The sequence below is a fragment of the Bombus pyrosoma genome, linkage group LG12, assembly GCF_014825855.1.
Source record: "Bombus pyrosoma isolate SC7728 linkage group LG12, ASM1482585v1, whole genome shotgun sequence".
NCBI classification, from domain to species: Eukaryota; Metazoa; Arthropoda; class Insecta; order Hymenoptera; family Apidae; genus Bombus; species Bombus pyrosoma.
The window spans coordinates 6,629,292-6,655,246 of NC_057781.1; the positions used below are offsets into that span (position 1 = coordinate 6,629,292).

Consider the following 25,955-nt stretch of genomic DNA (forward strand, 5'->3'; position numbering starts at 1 on the left):
CAACATAGATACGACAGACTATTCCCTTCGAAAACAGCCAAACACAATCTCATAGAAAGTTTAATATAAATCTAGTTTATCTGCATTTTTATTTTGTCTGAATTTCTTTTACAGTAAAAAGTCCTTGTCTTTTATTATCAACATTCAATAATTCATTCCAAGTAACTGAATAAATAATACAGCTAAAGGACAGTGTTATGACTTATTTATGTAAATAGAAATTCCTTTATTCCTTGACGTTTATCAATGTATCCGTTACAACGTATGGTAGTACTTTAAACTAGATTATAAAAAACATATGTCTACAATTGATTATTGACGTTACATATAGATATTTACATCTGATAGCGTGAATTTGCAGAAATCTGATCCATAAAAACTTTTACCGCGACGCTATTCATCATTATACACCCTGTAAACATATTAATCATTCGATTGAGAAAAATTTCCTATACGAAACGGCTGTTGTCGTTTAGAAGTCCGACGCGTAGAAAGATTCTTTCGAATCTCATCTTTATGAATAATCGAAAAGAAGCCAGTGGAATTCGTGATAATATTCACGCTAGTAGAAAATCAACCGAGGCGTCAGATAAATTTCTTTCTTTCGAAACGAAGATTATCCGCGTTTAGATTAATTCGGAACGATACGCAACATTCTGGGAAACTTTTTCTTTCATTCTCAGGACATTATGTACTGCCACGAATGAGCAAATGCCTCGTTTTGCTTTATTGTTTTTGTAATATATACGAGGAACTCGGAAAAGAAATGGGACAAGGACGGAGAACACTTTTGACTTGAGAAAATTGCAGTAAAAACTGCATAAAGTTAAATTTTAAGAGAAAAATCTTTATGTACGTTAAGTAAAACAAATCCTACTATTTTTTCTGATCTCGTATCTGTAAATTATATCATTGTTCGCTAAGTTACACGTACGATATCAATTACTAAACAAACATTCCCCTAATGACGCCATTGTTCCACAAATAAGTGAAGCAGTAATTTTCTAGCTCTAATTTCCTCGATTGTTTTTACCGTTCATACTAAATCTGGCATATACACTAACAGAAGCCTAACCAACACAAGAAAATCAATTTGTAATCTTTTCAGAAGCGAGACACGGGAAAACGACCCCAGCATACAAACTGCCTACTTTTCGAACTATAGAATCTCGAACAAATCGCGTGTCGAATAGCTTTCCCCGCGTTACGAACCTGCCCTGAACGATAAAAAAACGGCCGGACATCCCCTGACTGGCATATATGATCGATCGCAACAATATTCCATTGACCTTTGATCAGTGCAACCGAGTGGCACGTTGCAAGTGTCGCGCTGCATTATCCTTCACCTCATCTTTCTCAAGCAACAACTGATCTTTCCTACCTGGTGGTGGGGCACCTATACGACTTGCTGAGTGGCCAGTACTCCACGTGCTACAAACCGCGAGTAGCAGGTTGAAAGGCAAGTGGGGGTCGAGAGTGACTTTAATACATTTTTTGAACTCTGCTGTTCCATGGTTTCGTCACTTTTGTAGAGAAGCGCACACGGTTCGCACCGAGACCGAGAGAACAGTTGATTGTCGACCGAGAACGACCGAGTGCACGATTCTTCTGACCATTTATGTAGCGTGACGAGTTAGAATCGTTCAGTGATCAATCAACGATTGTCCAAATCGAGCCATTCGCTGGTACCGTTTTCACGAATTCAAATCGTCGAATTTCACGAAGAAGAATCCTTAATCGACTCGAGAACTGTCCACGATCGACTATTGGACACCGTGGTATCGTTAAAGTTATCACACAGTGTGACTGAAGGAACCGTTACATAGTGTATTGAACTTGAACTTTAAGGAGGTATTTTTACGAAAGCTTGTTACGTGGAAGTTGATTCGCTTCTACATCTGATTTGTTCGAATTTGTTTTCGTGAATTCTCTGTCAAAGAACTGAAATTATTATCGTGTAATTTTTGGTAATACGCTAAGTGAATTATATATAATACGAAATCTCTCGTGCGGATGCGTTTTGTGTTATGGACTTTCTTCGCTAACACAAAAGAGATTGTGCCTACTGTTACGTCATGAAGGAAATTACGATGATATGGACAAAAATCACCGGTCGACGCTACTCGAACGTCAACGCGAATCAAAACCAGAGCGACTCCAGCGAATCCGAGGAGATGGCGATGAGTCGGAGGGCAAGCGATTTAAGAAGAAAGTCTTCGATTGTCATGAATCATTTCATTAATACGGCTCTCTCGGTGCATACGCATAAAAGGCCAAGTCGATGGAGAAGTAAGTAATTGCTTTTAAATGCGGAAATTGTAAATTCAATAGCTGCACGATGAATTCGTAATTGCCTCTTTGTTAAGTTTCCATTCGACGGGACGAATTTATAAATGTACATATACTATAGTCTGAATTGTTGGTTCGAAAATTAATTCACGCTGAATCTTTCTGTGAAAAATTTATAAGATAAGATAAAATTCCTATTACTCTCCATTCAAGAGATTAAATTTCATACAATAAATACGTTTATATCGCTGATAATAACGATGACGAATCGAAGCTGCAACAAATCAGGCATTTGCGTATACAAATCTACCATAAAACGCCAATTTATAGAATTTCCTGAAATTATCGAGTGTATCTAACTAAAAATACGATCGCAGTGAAAATGATACGTATTTATAGCAAATACCAGTAAATTCACGCATTCACGGTAAATTATGCATTATCATGGTTTTATTCGACAAGTAGACGCAACATCAAGTAATGCAATGAAATGGAATGGTATGATACGACTCTTTTTTATAGAATAATTATAATATATAATAATATAATAATAATTACTTTCTAGTATAAATCTATAATCGTGCAACATCTTCATACCAACGTTTCAGTTATCGCCTAAAATGATCGAATTACCATATCTGATACAGTTACACGTGAGATTCGTGAGATAAAATTCGCGCCCGATTATTTATGCTTCAATTATTCTTTCTTCATTTTTATTCAACGTTTTATCTATTACGTAAAGTCACGTCAATTCTAATCCTTTGCTTTAGATAAATCTAAATAATCGTTGCTAACAAAAAGGGAAGCTGTTTATTGAAGAAACAATTATGTTAATATCGTGGAGCTAATTAAATGACAGAAAAATTAAGAGATTATAAAAAACAGTGCCTTTATGCGTATTCGTATTGTTTTTTGTCAATTATATGCCTTGTATAACTTTTAAAAATTTCCGCCACTTATTCGTAAATTACATTGCAATTATTCTGGACGTTACTTTCTCATGTAGCTTCTAATTCCACAAATTTCTGGTATCTATTCGTAGATTATATTTATCTAGAGGAACGATAAAATTAAATTTAGAATATTACGAGGTTCAAAAATCCTGTTTCGACATTTTTTAACATAAGATTAAATGACATTCAGGCTATGAAATACAAATAAAAAATTATAAAAATTTGTCTACGAAGTGAGATATATCACTCGGGTAGTTTATCAACGAATTTACTTTTGATATCGTTATCGCCTTTCATTTCTGTGTCAAATGTCAATAAAACATTTTATGGTTATTAGTAAATTGATAAATAGTAATAATTTTGTAAATAGATCATATGTTTGATGCGTTGTAAATATACGCTAAAAATCATAATCTATTTTTACCATATATTCATCATTTATCTATGCTCCATTAATATTGTACAGCCACGTAACTTTGTATCATTCGTTTATTAGAAATGAATGCAGATTATTGCTGCAAAGTTACTATTATTGTTTGAAAAATTAATGGTTCTTATTTAAAAGAGTGAAAATAGCAAATAGTGTAGAAATAGTGAAGGTATTAAACCAGTTTTATGAAATGTTTTCAAATATCTTAATAGGTAGAATAAAAAACATCGATTAAAGACAACGAAATTTCCATAACGAGTTACAGCTAGTACGGGTTATACTTTCAATTTGGAAAATGAGCGGTTCTCATTCTCTCTTTATTCGTTTATGATAGCCGGTACGTGCGACAAAGCAATCGCAATTCCTACTCACTGAGAACAAAGGAAAAAGAAAGGAGAATGTCCGTCTCCATATGAAGATTTCAATGAAGCAATAAAAAAACGGCACGCGTACTTTATGCTAATAATGATTATCCTTCCTGGACACACGCGTCGGAGAATCGCAAGAACGCCATAGAATCCTCGAATATGAAAAGCTTCCTTCTTCGTTCAATGCCGTGTAAACTGGTGTTTTAACAATACAAATTAAGGTAATCTTCTAATCAGAATCTTGACTGAATGCATATTCCAAATGACAAGATAATCTAGCTTCTCCTCGAGAGAATAAGCCTTCTGATGAATTACTGCAATGAATCACTAATGAAATTTTCTAACGACTTTATGTGGCTTATTGTCAGTTGCAAATTGACCTGTAAAAGATTAATAAATCGAATGCTATTATAAAGTAATTTAATATACCTAATAATTCAGGAGAAAAAGAATGGCAAGAAAAATGAGGCCAGTAGGCAATAGCAGTAAATTAGGCATCCCAAATGGCAATGACTCGAATATCCTCGAAATAAAGTTTTTTTAAATTACGAATTCTCGAAGATTTAAACGGATAATCTGTTCACATTAAGATCGATGGAAACATACAGAGTGCACTGAACGACGATAAAATACATATCTAATAAAAAAAACGAGAACATCCAACGGGTCTTCATTTCGAATTCAAAACATTTACCCGTCACTCGTAATAGCTAGATCTTCGATATACGGCTCGACACACCACAAGAATCTATTAACATATATTTTGCAGCAATATTTAACGTGACTCATTTCCTCGAAATCAGACAACATAAGTAGTAACGCAACAAATATGTACAAAAGTATTGACCACTCTCATCAAGGTATTAACATTTTGCTCGCGGATAGTAAAAGTATGGAATATAATAATGCACTGAAGTAACCGAGTTATGGAATATTTATCACGTTCCCATGTAATACGTATTACCAGAAACTTACAAATGAGGCCGCGTTCCTCAAGAAATGCATCACACCTTCATAAGTATTAGTGTACATTCATATCTTATCAGTTTGCCCTTAGACCTTTGATAAAGTTATCTGTAACGTTACTGAATGGTTTTCCTGCGTATAGTTTCATTATGGTTAAGATTACTTGTTGAATACTTATTCAAACTTGATAGTTGAAATATCAAAACATTTTCAATCACTCAAGTTGAACTATAAACAATGCCTTGCGTGATTAGCGATACCTATAATTAGAAGAATGGGTGCATATCTTACGTACCGTATTCTAGAGAATTTTTTTCTTTCTTTAAGAAATAAAAGGTAACGAGAACGATACAAAATTCTAAAGAGGTTCACACAGGATAAATTTAACTGTTCTTGACAAGCATGAAAGGTTAAAGATCTCTGAAGAAGCTGTCGGTAGCTTGCTTGTTTTCTATTAAAGTAAAAACTAATTTATACATATTTCAAACATCTCGATTCCGAGTTCTTATAACTTGGCAATGGTATTGAAATCGTTTATAAAAGAACAACCGGATACTTCCACTAAAACCGGTTCATCGAGACGAAAAGGGACAAAAACAAAGTATCAGAAATTTCCAGACTCGTCGCACGTATCTATCCAATACCATGATAAACGATGCTTAAGGAATTTTTTAATGGTATAATCTATTATTAAATCCATTAGCATCTATATTTACATTATAAAAAATAAGAAAAGGATGGATTCATAAAAGTAAAACCGATCCCAGCCGAAAGAGATACTATTTTATAATAATAGACTTCATTGAATTGACGTTTGATTTGTAGGATTATTAACACGTTCAAAAATAACGGTTATTACGGAGTTTGCTTTTCTAATTTAGTATTTTAATGTAGTAGGCAGTCTCCTGTCGAACGCAAGGTTATTCTTTCGTATCTCCTTAGCTTCGATAAACCTGTTCCTGTAACCGGTGCAACACAACATTGCCATCCACCATTTTCCTGATGCGGTTTAGCAAGGTAGATAATAAAAAGAGTGACCAATTTGCTTGGTATGCAGGAAATTATACAAGTAGGCGAAAAGATGAAAGCAAAATCGGAGAATGAAAAACCATTAACGTCGAACAATATTCTCTCCTTAGATCAGGTTTTGCTTCTTGACGAGTTATTTTACAGAAAGAACTCATTGCGATCGTCTTTATCAATCATTTTCTTTTCCTTTTTTGATATCTATATCATATTTACAACTGGGTCTGTTGAACCAACCAGCAGCAATAACAATCATATCGTTGTAAAGAAATGCGTTTCTTTTTTTACGATCTTTTACAAAAATTTACCATCTCTGACAGGCTATTTTATTCTGATACATTTAAATACAAATAAACGCATTAATTATGTTAGGAATTCCTATCGCATTGTAGAGTAGTCCACATAAGTCAGGATGTACAGTAAAAACATTCATTTGAGATTCAAAAAATATCAAAACAAGAAACAATCAAATTTAGAAATGCTTAAATTTAAGAATCAAATTTCCACGCGTATCTATCAGAAAGATATCTATTATATCAGTGATATAACGTTAACAAGTTGTTGATAAATCGAGATAACACGAAGCTAGACATCAAATTGTTTTCCTAAATTCGCCATTTCCAACGACAAATACGTTGTTTCTCGCACTTTCTATATCCTTGCCTACTTATCACCTTCTTTTTTTAAACCCACCATCAACCCACTCACCCCTCCGACCCTGTTTAGTACATTACTACGGAGGAGTGCCCGGATTTCTCAACCTCGCGAAAGTGTTCGCCTTAATATTAAATTAATATTCAAGAAATCTTGCATACATCATAATAATAAAAAATTGAACGCAAATAAAATCAAATAAATAAATCAATACATAAAAATATAAATATAATAAATAAATATAATAAATAGCTGTTATTCACCACCTGATAATTACGTTAGGAAAATATATTGTACTACTTCCATCTTGTAAATTTATTGCATTGCCAAGTACGTCCAACTTATTTACATGGCGTTTGCGCAAGTTGGTTCCACTTAAAAATATCAACGCGAGACTTCGTAATTTGGTCGTTCGTTGTTGGCATTTGATGTACCCATCGGAATGTTAATTCAACGCATGAGAATTGACGATTTTTACTCGCTGAAAAAAGTCAGATCTTAAATTAAGCGAATGAAACGTGTCTTGCTAAATCTCCCACCTAAGGTCACACGATACACCTGCTGAAGACACGAGAAAAGAATAGGAATGATGAATGGTGGAAAGCATGAAATAGGGGATCTATAGAACTTTTCAATTGATCGGACGCTTGTGAAATAATAGAAAGGGGAAAGATCACGGTAAATGAATTCTCGTAATCTGTCATTACGCGATTATTTCAAAACTACGAAACAACGTCGTTACGCATGCAGATGAATTACCACTTTCTAGAATTTTACGATCTCCTCTGATACAGTGAAAACAATATCCTCAACATTCCTCTGCAAAGTGCTTGTTTTTATCTAGCCATTTTATCTAACATTTTAGCTTAGCTCTTGGACAAGATTACCGAGTAGTACTTGCTGCACATTTTATGGAAATTCCTACATAAGAATAGAGAGGAATAAAGAATATAAAAATACGCACTATGAAAGATCAAAATATTGAATACACGCGCTAATGAATGCTGCAATCTGAATGAAAATTACATATGAATGAAAATTATAAAGTTACGAATATATTTAGAAGTCTCTTAAGTGAGTGCGTAACTATAAAGAAAATAAAAAATAAAAGAAGACAAAAGTTATAAAGACGTACGATGCATTCAGAATCGCGATCTTGATCTTTCATTCAAGTGGCGATTGCATAAATAAAATGGAGGAGAAAGATGACGATAAAAGTACCTGCAGTAGTTGGAACACAAGAAAGGTAGACTCGGCACACAACCAAAACATTTCATTATTAGTCAAGTAGCTGTTGGGATTAAATTGACATTCCGCGGATAGTATTCCTAAAAGACCGCGTCACATTGCGAGGTTCTACAAAAAAAGAAAAATACGCACGTGCCATACCTTCGTTGGATTTATTTACATTACACAACTTCGCGAGTCGCGACCGGTATAAAAAGACCCATAAACTATTAAACGAACAATGCTTTAGGTTGCTTTTGTCTCAAAGTGCATTGTTCGTTGCAAGCAAATCATGGTATGGAAGTCATCAACCAGCTAATCTGACAATAAATTGTGTGCAGTCACACGTGCAGGCGTCGGTTAACCGATAATGCTATGTATCTAGTTAATGAACACGAGCTCGCATTTCACATTGACAATAAGTGCCATAATTACGAATAATCAATGTACAGGGAACTAATTTGAAAATGAGATCAGATTGAATATTAATATAGCATTTTGCTCTAACCGATAGATAATAGAATCTTCGTTGATTGCACTAATATGATAGTATAGTATCTCATTTTTATATCAATTTTAACACCAAATCAGTGAAAACGACTGCTATTAAATTTGCCGTTTTAGCAATTACTAAACACATGCGAGTATACGTTAATTTTATGGAGATCGAAGCATGATTACATATATGTGCTTATTAACTTTTATCATATTGCTTAATGTATACCTCGTCAAAGAATAACTACGTTTTTTGTAGAAATAACATGTAAGATATAATAGTAGGTGGAGACTGGTGATTAATAATCTACAATTTACGTGATGATTTGTAACATTCTGTTAGAAGATTGCTATAAGGCGAACAGACGGCGTCGTTGCCCATGAATAGATATGTATTTTGTAATTTCCTGTTCCGTGTATGGAAGCTAGATGTTTCGTCAAAGTGAACATCTACAAAAGAGCCGCGATTCCCTGGATATAAAATATAACGAGACACGGGGCAAATATGCACTTTCTATTGGATGGCGTATTTGCAGTCGCGTCCCGATTACCGCCGGAAAATTATTACCACATCGTGCGGCACTGCCAGCGATCTTGCAACAGTCGAGAGCAAAACGATTCCTTCTACGAAACCTATAGGCCTATAGAGTATTTGCTAATCTTCGATCACTCACCAGAATTTTAGCATTCATATATCGAACTTAACGGTGTTCGTTACATTGAAATGTCAGAAATAATTTCCAATCATCAATGAACTCGATGACATAAAATAATCGTTCCTCTATGTAGAATCATTTTAGGAAATCATTCTCATTTCTTTATGATGTTGGGAAGGTTCTCGTGCACACGCTTATAATTAAGTACTTATCGTTAGCTATCTTTTTCTAGCTTACAATCGCCGTGAAGCGTTGATACTCGAAACATCTCATTAAATTTTCATCTCCCGAGGAAATGACGTATGATCAATACGCGTCTCGCTACTTTTATTTTTACATTTTCTCTCTTATCACGTACTACGCGACAGTTGCACGGCGTGTTGCCGGAGATAACATCGTACGATGTATTAATTGAGCGATTATCTTATGAGTTGAAGTTATTTATATCAATCGATTATTTATAATCAATTTCTAAGTCTAACCTGTCTAATTGCCATGATTAGCTGAAGTCTCAAATACGTTGCCGAACGATTGAAGAACAGGATCTAATTTCATAATACTTTACAGATATTTGAAAAGTCTTACATCTAAATCATATTCAACAAATTGATTATGATTGAAGACGACCTATATCGATCGACAGGTATGCACGTCCTTCGAAGGAACGCACGGGGTTCGATATTTGCGATTGTATTTCCGCGACACATTAGTATTCCTCGTGATCTACGAGAAGATTACTTAACGGTTACCAAAGCAATCAGTTACACGTTCATCGTTTTTTGATGAATACCATGAGTGTGTAACGCACAGACAGTACATAGAATTATGTATATCAGGTGGTTCAACTAAGTCTGTCTCGTGATCAAGATCAGAAAAAAACAGGAAACAGAAAATGCGCAGAAATTAAAAGTAATCAAAGATCTAGATGATCTTTATCCGTAGGATTTTACATACATGCGATATATTACACGTGCCCACTAAGCTTTAAATTAGCATGTCATACGCGCGCCTAAAACGCTATCTGATTGTTTTCGTCGTTTTCTACTACAGCTACTTTTCCATCGTCGTTTGATTTGAAGATAAGAAAGAAATCAAAGCAGCACAAACGTGATCGAGCAAAAATAGAGATCTATGCAAAATCCAGGGCCATAAAGTCCTTCGTTCCTAATCTCGAAAATAATCGAGCCTTACGTAATCTTTTTTTCTTTCGCTCGATAAATAACGTGTATGCAAATTCCTGATATATCACAATATATTATTTAAATAAATTTATTCAGCCAAGGATTCCGACAACATCAGGCTAACACGCTAAATACTTGACGAATAAATAAAACTGAATAGATCGTTGATTATCGTGCATCGATGTTTTCATCTCTGCTCCCTTCTGTGAGAAAATCAATATCAATCCACTAGTATTTAAGAATTTTATATTAGTATTATATTAGTATTATACATACTTAATCTAGTACATCTTAATTTAGATGATTTCGCTTAGGCATGACGAAAATTATTTTTCATCGGAAATTATCATTATCGAGATGCAAAAGAAAACATACAAAGTAGATTTTAATTATTCGTTTATTAAATTTTTCAAATTGCTATTTACAATCAAATGTTTAAAACATCGACCCAAAACTAACCAGAAGTATCGTTAGAGACCTTAAACATCGAAATCAAGTACATGTTACAACCTGAATTGCATCAGCAGATGCACTTTAACCACTTCGTAAGACTGAATAGGTGAACATTTGCGTAATGTACATACATATTTTCCAATTGATATTAAAAATATCCACAATCGAAATAAACATCAGTTTATGAAAAAAAAAGTATAATACGAAGGTAAATGCCTTTAAAGAGGACACAAAGCCTCGAATATCTTCTTCGAGGTCTGATGAATATTCTCTTAAAATTCATCGAACAGTTCCATGTGCACAAACAACAAATTTTAGAATAAATCGGAATTCTCGTGTATTCCAAGTACATATATCTCATGCAAATTCGACAAATTGTCGTCCGTTCGCGGCACGTAATATTTTGAAACAAGTCGGAAGTTCTGGTCCTGGACTGTATAATTCGAAGCTCCTGAAAGATATGATTCTCTAAAAAATGGAAAGATTCATACCATGACATTTGTCCGCGTTTGTTTTATACTTTTAAATTCTAGGTATACAATACATTCGGACAATATTCATTATATAATTACACAATTTAACATTAATAAGCAAAATGATAATGAAATGAATAAAAAACATAATTTAAAAAATGGTTACATAATACTCACAAGCATAATTTTCATTCGACGATAAATCAAGACATAGATCACTTTTTATAATGTCGATTCCAACATACGAATCTAACTACTAAATGCGTTATTACCTTAAAAATAAAAAAGTTTAACGCGAACCATTTTTGTTGTAAGTTCACCAATCGAAATATTACACTGGGGCTCGTAGCTCGATCCAAACAGTGTTTTTCACAATGTCACACAAAATAGGAAAAGCGGGTTGCTGTGAAATTACGTAATATGATCTAGAAAAAAAAGTTAGATGATCGTACTTTATCCAGAAGAGTCACGTTGACGCAATTGATTACCGAACAGGGGAAAAAAGTCTTGTTTCAGCCACAAATGATGTATTTATGCACAAACTGAAAGTTCGCTTTCTACATTCGACAGGCATTTGCAACTATAATTATCTAAATTCACAAAAAGTCACAAAAGAGTCTGTCAAAAATTTTCCATTAAATTTTATTGTTATTTTAGTTTAAATTATACACTAACGACGAATATAATAATATATTTTAGTCATGATACTGTACTTAATCAATAGATCTGTATTTTTAAAAATTCATTATAAAAACGATATAATGATCAAGAAATTTTCGCACCTACTGTGCATCCCATGTCGATAAATGACATGGTAAAACGATCCAATCAACGATCTTATCATCCGATGGAATCAAATATTAATTATCACGAATCGAACTCTCTAAAATTCTCATTCCGTTAATTTTCCGAAACCGTGCAGATATTCTCATACCGATGATTTTGGGATTCTTGGGCATTACCATCGGCTGTGTTCTTATGGCGCTCGATCCATACGACATAGTTTTCCGCTCGAAGGTGATGTTCAGCCCCGGTGGCGAAATATTCGAAATATGGCGAAGACCGAATATCGAACTCTACCTGAAAGTCTATCTCTTTAACGTGACAAACCACGAGGAATATTTATCTGGCCAGGAAAGCAAGCTACGATTTCAGGAAGTTGGACCCTACGTTTACCGGTAAGTGTATTAAGTTATTATACCTAAATAAAACTTAAGTGATTTAGAGAAATATTATATCGAGCACATTAAGTATATACAGTTAATTTAATTATAAATTATTCAATTCTATAATTCAATCATGACCAGTATTGTTGAAAGCAAATTAAAATTGCCGTTGGAAGGTTAAAAAGCTGTAACGTTTTTGTTTAATTAGATAAAATTTTCAACAGACTATTTTTTAAAGGTGTTACATGTAAAAATGAACATTTTCAGTCGTACATAGATATTTAATTTCAATTTGAAAGCCTCAATATCTTTCTTTAATGTCGTAAAATATTGATTTTTAGGGAATCGTTAGAGCACAAAGACATTCAGTTCAATGACAATGGTACGGTGCTGGCGTATTTACATCACCCGTTGCAATATATACCACATATGAGCAATGGAACAGAAGAAGATATAATGATATTACCGAACATCGCCTTATTGGTAAGCGAAACTGTTTAATTATACTAACTAATAATACTTTTATGGGAAGGAGAGACTAACGCATGAGAATGTTTCGCGCAATTACCAAGACAGTCTTATTTAATGTTGATTAATCTACACCAGTATGTACACGTGTATGCAGGTTAAATCATAGCGAAGAAAATCTCGAAAATGAGTGAACAATTTCGGTGGTTTTATTAATCGATGTACGCGATTCGATAAATATAAAAGCTAAATGTCAATTTCATCTGAAATTTTTTAATTTACGCTTTTTCCAATTTAAAAATCATCAAATTCGCAGATATTTGGATTTTCATATTTTCATGACGACTACAAAAACGTATCAATTTACAGAATATTTCCAAAATCATTAATATTTCATAATATGTATATACACAAACATTGGATAATTCACTCAATTAGATCTGTTTACCTTCTATTCACTAACTGTTCCTATAAAGAATTTCTATAACTGTTTCTATAAACCTATATAACCGCATATAACCGACACACACACTAAATCATATGATAACCTTTACCAAGCTCAAATGAATCGACTACAACTAATCATTCTGTACATTTCAACTTAATTAAATTTCAAGGTTGCGAGTTTACTTAATTACATTGTGCTTTAGCATATTTATTCAGCACTTGTGCTGTAGCATATAAATTCATCGCTAACAGAGTATAAATGTATAAGCTTTACGAATCTTTATGTACCTTCCTTTAATCTAATAATCGCATAATCATAGTTTAAAATGTTAAGAAACAAGTATCCATCCAGTCATCCATCATTAATAATTCCATTGAACTTCTAGTATTATCGTGTTATATTTTTAATTGTATCAGCAAGTTCTCAGCAAATATCAAAGTTATAAAAAAATCTTTCAAATAAGATTATTTTATTATACTCGTTTTCTTTATTATGAAATGATAACTTTATTGCAACGTAATTGTGCAGAGAAATTATTATTTGTCAACATGGAACAATATTTAATAAGGAGATATTTAATAATACTCACAATCAGTAAAATTTCAAGAGCAAGAAATAATATATTGATAACTTGCATCCAGCCGTAGAATAGCTGCCAATAGGGTCAATGATTCATCAAGCGCGATTCCTTCACGAGTATCGCGGCTAAAGTTCCGTTTTCTCCTCTTTAAAGAATTCTTCGTTGAAATAAAGAAGAATATTTTTTTCTTAAAGCAAATTCTTTATTAGATGAAAGAAATACCATATTTTACAATATTAAGGATAAAAAATGAAGCACAGAACAGGTTAATGTAAATAATTGGAATGGAGATATATTCCATCCCAATCGAGTCTTCGTCACAGAAATTGAATAGGATATTCATTAGAAGCAGAAAGCTCAAGGTCTACCGTTAAAGCAGGTTACAGGTCATCGTGACAAAAAAAACGGAAGTATTATATAATATTGTGTTTGAATTCTACATACAAAAAGAAAGCTAATCATGAAAATTGCATGTTGTTCAGTAATGCACGATCAATTGAATCAGTGTACTTGGTATTATTCGTTGATATCTCCACTTCTGTAAAAACATACAGATACTCTAGCAAGATTAAGACGCAAAAGAGTACTTTCCATATTTGATATAATTGATAAATAAAACTTTGGTTAAGTAAAGTGGTCCAAGGTGGTTCACCAGGAATATAGAGTATTCGAATCTATTCATTTCCTTTAAAAGAATATCCTATTAAAGACACGAAAGTTAAAGGTAGAGAGGTGAAATAATTCCGTAGGATAAAATACTCAATTTTAACTGCAAAAGAAGTCTATTCTCTCGGTAGGAAAAATTTCAAGTTTCAACTAACAACGACGTCGTAAAATTTTACAGCTATATCATGTTTCATTAGAATGAATACTAGGATTCAACTTTACATTTGTTGTTTATAAAAGAAAATTTCCTTGAAACATAGAAAAATACCGGTTGAACGAAATATTCCGCGTGACACATCTCTGTTTCCCTAGAATTGTATTGTATTCGAAAAAAAAACGTGATCGCCGACGCATACGCGGTAAATTTCCATTCGACGCACGAAGACATTCTTGACGAATGCATCATATTTAAAGCAAGAAAGCATCAAATACTTGAATCAAGAGAATGTTTCACCATACATTTAGGGTACTTTTTTTAAGGCATAATTTATGCAAATTGTTTAAGACAATTATACATTTCATCAATAGATTTCTTAGCTTTACGCAACATAATAACATACTTCGTTCGATTACTTGCATATTGACAATGACTTTATAAAAAGTGAAGTAATTCTAAAATATTGAATGTACCATTAGTGGACTGGTAATAATCAAAAGAGACTAAAACGTTCAATTAAAAACTTATGCATATTATTGCATGATCATCAAAACTAAACAAACATTACGATCAATCTAACATCAGTTATTATCTTTTTGCATTATTTGTATTTTCTATAAACTTTTTATTAGCAAGTTTGTATCAAAGAAAAACAAATGAACGGCATTTATAATAAGATCAAAAGAATCCAAGAAATACGATATTCTCATCGTACACAACGTGTTTTATGATCAGTCCTCTCCAGTGACTTAATCGTCAATTTCCGTTATTGCAAGTACGTCTATATCAATGAACACGGATAACAACATCCTCTATAGTGTCCGGTTTTAAATTATGTTCTTAGAAACATCAAAAAGAACGATTGTTACGTACAACAATGAAGAGGGAAAGCTAAATGTGAAACCAAAAGTGCAATTTCTTCTTCAGAACATTTCAATAATTATTCACAGCAGTCGAAGTATAAAGAAAAAATTTATCAATGTATATTCGTGTGTAGCACATGTACCAGTGCGCATGCATACAAATGTATGTATATAGTAAAAAAAATAGTTAACGCAAAGCGAGATCTTCTAGTCGTATACATAGATCGGTAAATGCATGTAATTAAATGCAGCCGCGTGAATGAACTTTCAGACAGAAAATGAAGATGAGGGAAACCCTAGTTCGGTACGAGGACAAAACGAAACGGCATAATTAAGTCGCCTAACAGAAGATACGGGAATGAATAATGTTCTCTTTAACATTTTCCGACAACAAGTCATCGTTAATTAACTGTAGAATACGTCGACCATGAAAGATCACATTTCATAATAAAGAAGATTAATTATATCGCGGCACAAAAATTGATGAGCTTACAAATGGAAGAAAAGAAAATAAATAGCTAATTAATAGTGAGCTTGGACTGTTTCATCGCGAACATTCACAGATAAAAAATTCACATTCACAAAATAATTTTTCATATTTTTATGAGATAATTCTCTTTTTTCATTTCAGAGTATCACAAACGTAATGAGGAATTCTGCCTATCTAACCAGATTAGCATTAAATCTACTAATCGTTAACACGAATTCGTACCCTCTTGTACGAATGACGGCTAAAGAATTTATGTTCGGCTACAAATCCACCCTTGTTACACTTGGCAATAAGATGATGCCATCGTGGATCAAATTTGATAAACTAGGTCTCATTGACAGAGTGAGTTTTAAATTCTTAACAACTTTGTCTGTTCAATTCTTTTGAAAATTTATTAATTCGCAATTATATTAATAAATTAATTCACAAACGATTATCACTTTAAATTTTAATCAGGTCCTTTTGAAAAATATTAACTAACAATTATATAAGCTTCTGGAAAATCACTATCCTTTTGCTAGATATCACTTCGAATCTCGACTGTACATCTGCATTTTGCAGAGATTTTAGTGTTTCCTCTTTCCTACAGATGTACGATTTTGAGGGTGATTACATAAACGTTTATACCGGCGAGAAGGATATACGGCGGACAGGTTTGATTGAGAAGTATAATGGTGATGTAAATTTGCCGCAATGGACAGGAAAATGTGCAAACGTGAAGGGGGCTAGCGATGGAGCAAAGTATGCAAATTACATCGAGCCGAACGATACCGTATTATTCTTTAGAAAAAGTCTCTGTCGCAGTGCCACCATGGTAAGTTGTATCTCATTGCTCGTACATAATAATAATAATAATAATAATAATAATAATAATTTCATATCTTGTAATATATCTTCGAAAGATCCTCATGCAATGAATTATCATTGACTTATGAAAAGAAACTTATTATCAAAAATATAGTAAATAGTATATAAAATATTAGAGGTTAAGTAGATGTTTACTATCGAAGGGTATAATAAGTAAGATTAAAACATAATTTTACAGACACGAATTGGAGAGAAAACAATAAAGAGTTTGCATACATATAAATATACATTCGTCGAGAATATAATGGATAATGGTGCTTACATTCCGGAGAACAAATGTTTCTGCCGCCATGGATACTGTTTAAAACCTGGCTTAATTGATGTCACCGACTGTTATTACGGTAAAATGGTTTAAATGATTATAAAAATAGCATAAAAAAATATATATTTTACATTGACGAATATCAAACATTTTTCAAAGTATGGATCGTATTAACATTATATCAGAGGGTGTCGTTAAATTTTATTTCCATCACGCATACTAACAGTATCAATTAATATAGTCAAAATAGACAGATTGATAGTTATAGTTTGATAGAAAAAAGATCCATTTAGGGAGATAAATTCCTATATCAATCGTAGATATACTCTAATTGCTTTAATTACCAAAGAAGAATGGATAATTCATTCATACTAGTAAATATTAAAAAATTAGTAGATACGTGAGTAAATACACTGTGTAATAATAAACAATCGATGACATCTTTGTACAACCATTAACATTAAGAATATGGAGTTAAAAGAACAAAAAGAAAGGAAATTAATTTATGTATTTATGTTGATTACTTACCTTTACAATGATGCAGGATTTCCAATTGCTCTCTCGTATCCACACTTCTACAAGGCCGATCCAAGCATCCTGGAATCTATCGAAGGGTTAACTCCAAACCGTGATGCTCACGAATCTTTCGTATATATTCAACCACAGTCAGGTCTTCCGGTAGAGTTTGCTTTCCGTTTTCAAATCAACATGGCTTTGCAAAATATCGGACATATGGCCAGAGTAGAAAAATTCGAGAACTTCGTCTTACCATTACTGTGGTTCGAAATCGTAAGTACTGAAAAATATCGAATTGCAAGTATCGAACATATACCTTCAATATCGAATATATCAATAGCATTGATATCTCGACATTCAGATTTACCAAATAAATTTAAATAATCCATGATATTGTCAATATAATATAATAAATACATTATAAATATAAATTTTGTAAAATTTCCCATAAAAATATATCTAATTTTCAATATATTTTTTCCAGGGAATGTCCAAATTGCCAACATCGATGCTTATTCGTTTCTGGTTCTACTTAAATTTCTTACCGGTTTTTCAAAATATAATGATTTATTCTTCGTTGCTCATTGGCCCTATACTTATAGCTCTTGGTGTTCGCAAAATCTTCGTACATCCGAAGGAATCAACGTTGACTACCCAATGGCTCGGCGCTCAAATGAGAAACAAAAAATTACAATTTTTTAACAGTAGGCGAATGTCGTGTAAGATCGACGAAATGGATACTTATTACAGTTCGTTAATTGAATCGAAAGAAGAAAACAAAGAATCCGAACCAACAACGGACTTACCAACTTTGAAAGAAGATATCGTGTGACCATCAGCATCCGGGAAAACTATAGAAAGAGGCTATTTCCCGCGTAAAATTGATGTTCGAACCCAATGGGACGCATACAGATTATTTTCAATCTCGAGATACTGCGGTCGATACAAACGAAATATCGAATTCCACATCGATAAGTAAGAAAATATGTTTATCTTCGATATTTTTTAAACTGGTTATAGTATCGTAAAATTGAAATTTTATTTATCTATTAATGCACTGTGATCTTAGAATGAAAATATAGTTGCATAGTGTATAAAATATGAAGTAATTGATAACCTTTTTCAAATGGAATGGCAATGTTGTAAATAGTGACATCTTGTTAAACGATTGTAATTTTACTAATTAAACGACACAATACAAACGGTGCTAATTCAGAAATTATTAGTTTCTACTTATACGTATAATTAACATCTTTTGTTGTTGGAAAATTTTTGATAGGTGCAGAAATTTTTATTATTAATATTTTGGTGATGGTATTTTATATTTATAATAAATTTCTCAAAGACCGGTGCACTTATAGATAAAGAAGCACAAGAGGATACAATAATTTGCGCAAGGGGTTTTCTAATTTTATATAAATAATTAAGTGCATTAAGACTGATATTATAGACTGGTATAGTGATTAAGTGATTTATAATACATATAAATATTAAAACAAAAACATGAGGTAGTTGGTACTTCATTAACATAACCAATCATGTTATATGTAATATAATATACGAAAAATATCAAGTTTGAATAGCATCGTTTATAATTAAAATTGAAATGGATTTAGGAAACGGTAAAGGGGATTGTGGATTATTTGATTTTGTATATTTAAAACATATTTATTGATATTATGGTAATAGAATTTTATTATTAATTACATATACTAAGTAAATATATACTGCTCTTTTGTTAAGAGCTGTTAAAAGTATTATATTATATTAATCATAAAAAATGTTAAAATATACATATTATCATCATAGATTCTTTTTTATCAATGATAAAAAAGATCCTTATATTTTTATTATTAAGTGTAAATTCTATCATTGTACTTCAATACAATCGGTTGATACCATATCCATATGATATGATGTAATGATACCAGATCACAATGTTATCACATATTCATTTATTTCGTAATTTCATGTATGTACAATTAAATTTGTGATAGTCTTCCATTAGTTTTAAGTAATTATTAAGACGTTTCTAACACTAAGATTTGAGTTTTCTAAAGAAAATTTATAATTCTGAGATTAGGACTACATTATTTTTAAAATATGACTAAATATACTATTTCCCCTTTTATATCAGAGTATTTCAGTTAATTCTCTACTTGTAAATATTGTTCATACAACATTAATTACGAATTTTCAACATATATAGTATTCATGTTATGTATCAATTTTTGAAGTCCCCATAACATAAGTATGAATATTTCTTTAAATATTTCATCATTCTTGCCTCATTTATAGATCTAAATAATAATTGTAGTGAACTAAGGAAATAGTATTCTTATAGTATGCAAATAAATATATTCCTATAAATCATGTTTAGCTTTAGAACGATAACAATTTTTTGTATACATAAATCCTATTTCCTTGAGTTATATATTCTCCACAATTTAATGGGGATAATGTTATGTTCTTTACAAAAATATTGAATTCTTGCCAGTGAAATGTTAATGATACATATAAGTATTTGTAAGAATTGCTCAATAAATAATGTTTTTAACACAGGGCCCCAAATTTATTTTGTAATACAATGTCAACATATTCTATACACAAAAATAAGAAACTGTAAGCATAGGCTCATAAATACTTTATTAAAAACAACAGCACTTCGATTCTACAAATACAAAATTTCAATAAAAAGATACATTTAATGATACACTTAAGAAATTCGAGTTTTAATTTACAAGTACAATACCGATATAAATATATATAATGAATAAAAAATTTTTCTTAAATGAAATTATGATTCCATATCTATACAGGTATATATACAAAATTTGTGTAATTGTTTATAATATTCGAATGGACACTTGTGACAAAGACTATTAATTCTGTGTCATATATTTTGCAACAAATTGTTGTATTCCCTCTTTATCTGAAACATTTACCATCAATTCAAAGTAATTGAATAATATAAAAAGATGAAAAATTTTTAAAATTGTACATTACCAAATATTTTTTTTCCAAGGAGAGTATAATGCATTTCTCTACATATTTTTGAAAATGTCGTTCGATCAGGAATACGTTCAGATGGGTAATACTTCATTAAATATGATTTTAAAATTTTTACAGTTTTAAATTGTGTAGCTTTATCTGCAGGTACAAGTTTCTTTGTATCTTTATCAGTGTATTGCTTTAAATGGTCTTTTCTATCACGTTTCTCTTGCAAACATTTTTTTATTTCTACATGTTCAACTATTATGCTTTCCTGTTCTGGCATTTCTTTTCTTTCTATATCTTCTATTGTTGTAAATATTCTTTTATCTTTAATGTCTTTGGTTTCAATTTTTTCATGATCAATTTTATTATTTTTATCGCTAAAGATATCATTTACTTCAATGTCTTCAGTATTGGTAACCTTTTCCTCGTTAATTACAGGACATCTTTTTTCTTCAAACTTCACCTTTTTATTCGATTTTGTATTTACGTTACTTTCAAATAAATTTACATTTTTACGTTTCTTTTTATTTTGACATTTTGATTCTTTTTCAACCTCGATATTAGTACTACCGTTACTCTCATTATCTTCTATAACTACAACAGAATTTGATTTTGTAGATTGCAAAATTTGCTCATAAACTGATTTACTTGCGGGAGACGCTTTTTTGGTTTTGGGACTTTCCTTTGCGGGTTCTTTCGAAAATTTTCGTGACTTTTTATTGTGATTCTTTAGTAACATTTCTTCGTGAATCTTTCGAGCACATGTGAAACCACTTAATGCTTGAAAGTCAGTAGTCTTATGTTGTGCTATAGCTTTTTCACTGTCTTTTTTTGTGAGATAACTATTTTTAACAACCACATCTTCAGTAAAGAGGAAGCAATTTTTACTAACATTATCTTTTGATTCTATCATATTGGTATCTTTATTATTGTCTTGCAAAATACTTGCCTCGAATATATTTTTCTTACTAATAGGATTGTTTTCCAATATTTTTTCGCTTTTTTTTAGTTCTAGAGCAGTCTTAAATGTAGGGCATAAAATATTTTTATTTGCTTGTTTACTTAACTTATCTTCTGTGTCATGTTCTAAATGACTATTATTTCTTTCTTTATCATTTTCATTAAAATATTCTGGTCGCTTACTTTGTTTACTCTTTGCGTTAAAATCGCGTAAATGTTCATGTAACGTATTAGAACTGGTACATTTCCGTATCGAAGAAATCTGTATTTACCAAAAACTCAAGTTATTAAACACCATGAATGAACTATGTAAAATGCCAAATTACATACCAATTTAGACATATCAAATTTATATTTATTTGCAATTTTACTGCTGCATAACTCTTTATATTCAAGGTCATATGCTAAATCATGCATATCAGTCTCTTGAATTTGTCCTTTAGATTCAGGAAAAACTGCTTCATAATTATCCAGTAAAGCTGATCTCAATTGATTGTAGAAATGTTCACGAATTTGCACAGCTAAACCTTTTATTTTTATATCAGTACTTTCAGGTGCACGTACATGAGATTGTTTAGCATCTTCACGATTTTGTTTTTTTAACTAAAGTAGAAAAATACAGATAAGAAAAAAGATAAAAAAGATATAAATCTACCCTTTAAATATATTTACCTCTTCGCTTTTATTATTATTTCTCCGAATAGCAAACTGTTTTTCGATTAATTCTTTTGTTTCCCGTTTACTTTCAGCTAATAATTTTTCCCTTGAGTCTAATCGCCCTCCATATTCATTTTCACTGTAGATAAAAATAATTAAGACTGAGATAATTACAATTTAGTAAAAAGTATATATAACCGTAATATTTTAAAGTATATTACTTACTCAGCATCATACTTTGGTAAAGCAATACCATCTAAATTGCTACTGGACTTAGGTTGAGATTGTGATCTAGTTTGACACATTTCAAACTTTGATATTCTTGCTTGAACAGCATCTTTCTTTTTACATACATCACATCTATCTTTGCATGGAGGTGGATTATCTCCAAAATATTTAGAGAACACTGCATGTCTACATCTGTAGAATCCATTAAACTATACTTAAATATTTGTATATAAAAGGATATTCATAGATAATATAATAATTCTTACTTTGCTTCAAGACAGTAAGAAACAGTTTTTTCAAAATTTTTCCAATTTAATTTTACAAGCTCAGACTTTTTTCGCGTAATTTCCTCTTTAATAAGAAATGCAATAGCTGAATATTCTTTATTACTAAAATAAATCCTACAAAATGCTGGATTACCATCCCTGCCAGCTCTACCAGATTCTTGGTAATATGCTGCTATATTTTGAGGAACTGTCCAATGCACTACAAATCTGCATATAAAATTACAATATTACTATTAAATGTCAATAAAAGTGACATACACTTCCTATGAAATAAAATAATTTACCTAACAGAGCCCTTGTCTACACCCATCCCAAAACTACATGTTGCTGCAATAATAGGTACTTCACCAGATGTCCATTTATTTTGAACCTCATTACGTTCTTGATTTTTTAAACCTGTAGAAATAATTATTAGACATTACTAGTTGTTTTATCATTGTTAGTTTCATGAGTATTAGGGATAATAATAACATTTACCTGCATGATACGCTAGAGCAGGTATACCAGAACTGGATAATTTATGTGCAATTATTTCGGTTGCTTCTTTTTTTCTACAATAAATAATGCCACAGTTTTTTTTGGCCTGCAATTAATTTTTTTATATATGTTACATATTATGTACTTATATATGTTACCTAACATATGTTACATATAAGTTTATCATGCACAATAACTTACTTTTGGAATGGATTTATCTTGGGAATCAAGAGCTTCTATAACAAAATTTCTTAAATGTTCAAATGGCTTGTCTAATATTTCTAAAAACCATACATCATAATAAAGATTAGGTCGAAATACAGGAACTGAGAATATGGCAGGGTTTTTCATATTTAAGCATTGGAGTATATCATCTTTCACCTATAATAATATATTTCACACTATTTAAATTTTAAACCTTTGTTAATACCTTAAGTTTATAAAGTATACATGCTTACCTCTTTTGCAGCAGTAGCTGTTAATGCAATTATGGGAATATTAGGACATAATTTTTTAAATTTTCCTAATTCTCTATAACTAGGTCTAAAATCATGACCCCACTGACTCAAACAGTGAGCTTCATCAACAACAAAATAAGATAATGCTTTTATTTTGTTCAATCTTGTTATTGTGGCCTGTAGAAAGGTAATTTGAATAATCAATTAATATGCATACAGCCATTGGAAATTCTATCAGAATTGTAAATTAGTCATTTACTTGAAAATGTTGCTGTGCACCCATTTCAGGAGTAACATATAATAATTTGATTTTTGGAGAATTAGATGCCAAATCTTTCATTATTGCATTTTTTTCTTTAGTGGATGTATTTGAATTCAATGAGTTTGCATTAACTTTCTTACTTATTAAAAAGTCAACTTGATTCTACAATAAGAAAACATTATATGATAGATTCAGTTTGTTTTTGGATATTCTACATCCCTATATGATGCTCATGTATGATACATATTTGTAACACATATATATACCTTTATTAAAGCTAGTAATGGTGAAAAAACAATTGTGATTTTATCTTCTTTCATTAAAGCTGGCAATTGAAAACAAAGTGATTTCCCAGATCCAGTTGGCATACACACAAATACATCTTGTTTGGCTAAAAATGTTTAATTTATTGTAGTTGATTTATTCAGAAATATTAAGAATAACAACAAATTTTAATGCCGATAAAAAAATAAGTAAATTCCACATATTTGTTATTTATAAATGACATCAACCTTTATAAACAGCAGTGGTTGCTTGTTTCTGAATATCACTTTTAAAATCATCATAACCAAATACAGACTTCAGAACAACTGACAGCATTTTATCCCACAGTAAATTAAATTCTCTAATCGTAAAAGTGTAGAGATACAATTATTGTTTGTACATTATACAAAATAATTCTTTTTAGTTTTTACTCTTGTCGACTAAACTTATTAATACGCTACTTACAAAACCCGCCATGATTATGAGTATTGATAAAGTCACTATAAATACTAGGATACTATAACCCATTCAACGAGACCAGAGTAAACGTAAACAAAATATGACGCTGTGACTGCAATTATTGGCTGCCGACTAGTGAAACTCTGTCGACGCTAGTTACTAATCACTACTCGGCAGCTATTGCAGTCGTAGCAATCAAATTTTAAATTTAAGGGAGTATTCTAGTCTACAAATTTGAAAAAATCGGAAATTTCTTTTTCATATTTCCAAAGTTTAGGCATTGAAGAATATGCCCTTAAAAGGATTTTTCAAAATTTCAATTATTTTATGAGTTACAGCCATTTTTGTGACGCGGCATCTGCTCCGGTCCGACCGGGACAAATAAATAATAGACGGTAGACGCTGCCCGAGTACATACGTATGAATACCCTTATAAAGTCTTTATTGTATTTTATCTCTTTTTAATGTATTTTTAATTCAAGGCCATAGAAACGTATTTTGTCTGAATCTTTTAGTTTTAGTATTTATTTCAAGTTAGTTTTGAGCCAGCCTTCAAGCAACGTGGACATGTTAACTCTGATAACGTTTTATAAATATTTAAAGTAAAAATTGTTTTATATATTGAGATTTTAAAGTAAAACGGATAAAGAACATTCAAAATTCAGTTCTAAACGAGCATGCAGACCGAAGAAGAGAAGATTTTCCGGTAATCAATTTACCGTAGAAGAAGAAACCAGTTTCACTAGTTAGTGCATCTGCAGCAAAATTGAAAAGTTTGCAAGATGAAGAAGTTTTAATTAATGACAATTACGGCTATTGTATTTTAGAATTTTTCTCTATTTTTACCACACTTTCATCATTAATTCTGTGCTCTACATGTAAGAAAGATATTAAATTTTCTCGTACAGCTGCTCGTGGATTAGGGTTTGAAATTGCTATACAATGCGGGTGTGAGGAAGTACGGTATATTCAATCATCGCCTTTTATCAATAAAGCATTTGAAGTGAATCGTAGACTTGTAGTAGCTATGAGATTGTTAAGAGTTGGGAGAGAAGGTATCAACATATTTTGTAGTATGATAGACATTTTCCAAGACTTGACCATTGGCACATATTATAGCTGTCTTAACAATTTATACGTGCAATAATAACAATACGTGCGTCTTAACAATTTATATCAGCAGTTTACGATCAAATTATTTCAAAAGCCGTAAAAGAAGAAAAGGAATTAATATTAGAGTCTGATCCTA

At 31.5% G+C, this 25,955-nt stretch overlaps 2 protein-coding genes across 5 annotated transcripts; one reads left to right on the top strand and one right to left on the bottom strand.

The window, feature by feature from the left end:
• Positions 1-1,513: 1,513 nt before the first annotated feature.
• On the top strand, positions 1,514-20,228 carry LOC122573957 (scavenger receptor class B member 1-like). Of its 2 annotated transcripts, none has more exons than XM_043740994.1 (8): positions 1,514-2,289; positions 12,097-12,352; positions 12,682-12,823; positions 16,154-16,354; positions 16,602-16,826; positions 17,058-17,220; positions 17,686-17,930; positions 18,142-20,228. In XM_043740994.1, exons 1-8 carry the CDS (start codon positions 2,076-2,078, stop codon positions 18,487-18,489), a joined length of 1,794 nt encoding a protein of 597 aa, XP_043596929.1. In that variant the 5' UTR covers positions 1,514-2,075; the 3' UTR covers positions 18,490-20,228. The 2 variants fall into 2 exon arrangements, with proteins under 2 accessions (XP_043596929.1, XP_043596930.1); XM_043740995.1 differs by lacking the exon at positions 1,514-2,289 and adding an exon at positions 4,010-4,264.
• On the bottom strand, positions 20,203-24,781 carry LOC122573956 (ATP-dependent DNA helicase Q5-like). 3 transcript variants are annotated; one of them, XM_043740992.1, is made up of 14 exons: positions 24,713-24,781; positions 24,496-24,608; positions 24,250-24,374; positions 23,981-24,145; positions 23,722-23,898; positions 23,465-23,644; positions 23,264-23,369; positions 23,071-23,182; positions 22,766-22,993; positions 22,497-22,691; positions 22,287-22,410; positions 21,945-22,217; positions 20,664-21,876; positions 20,203-20,589 (listed from the first exon to the last, which is right to left on the bottom strand). In XM_043740992.1, exons 2-14 carry the CDS (start codon positions 24,581-24,583, stop codon positions 20,540-20,542), a joined length of 3,036 nt encoding a protein of 1,011 aa, XP_043596927.1. In that variant the 5' UTR covers positions 24,584-24,608; positions 24,713-24,781; the 3' UTR covers positions 20,203-20,539. The 3 variants fall into 3 exon arrangements, with proteins under 3 accessions (XP_043596927.1, XP_043596926.1, XP_043596928.1); XM_043740991.1 differs by having other exon boundaries at positions 24,496-24,740; XM_043740993.1 differs by lacking the exons at positions 23,981-24,145; positions 24,250-24,374; positions 24,496-24,608; positions 24,713-24,781 and having other exon boundaries at positions 23,465-23,664; positions 23,722-23,860.
• Positions 24,782-25,955: the final 1,174 nt, after the last annotated feature.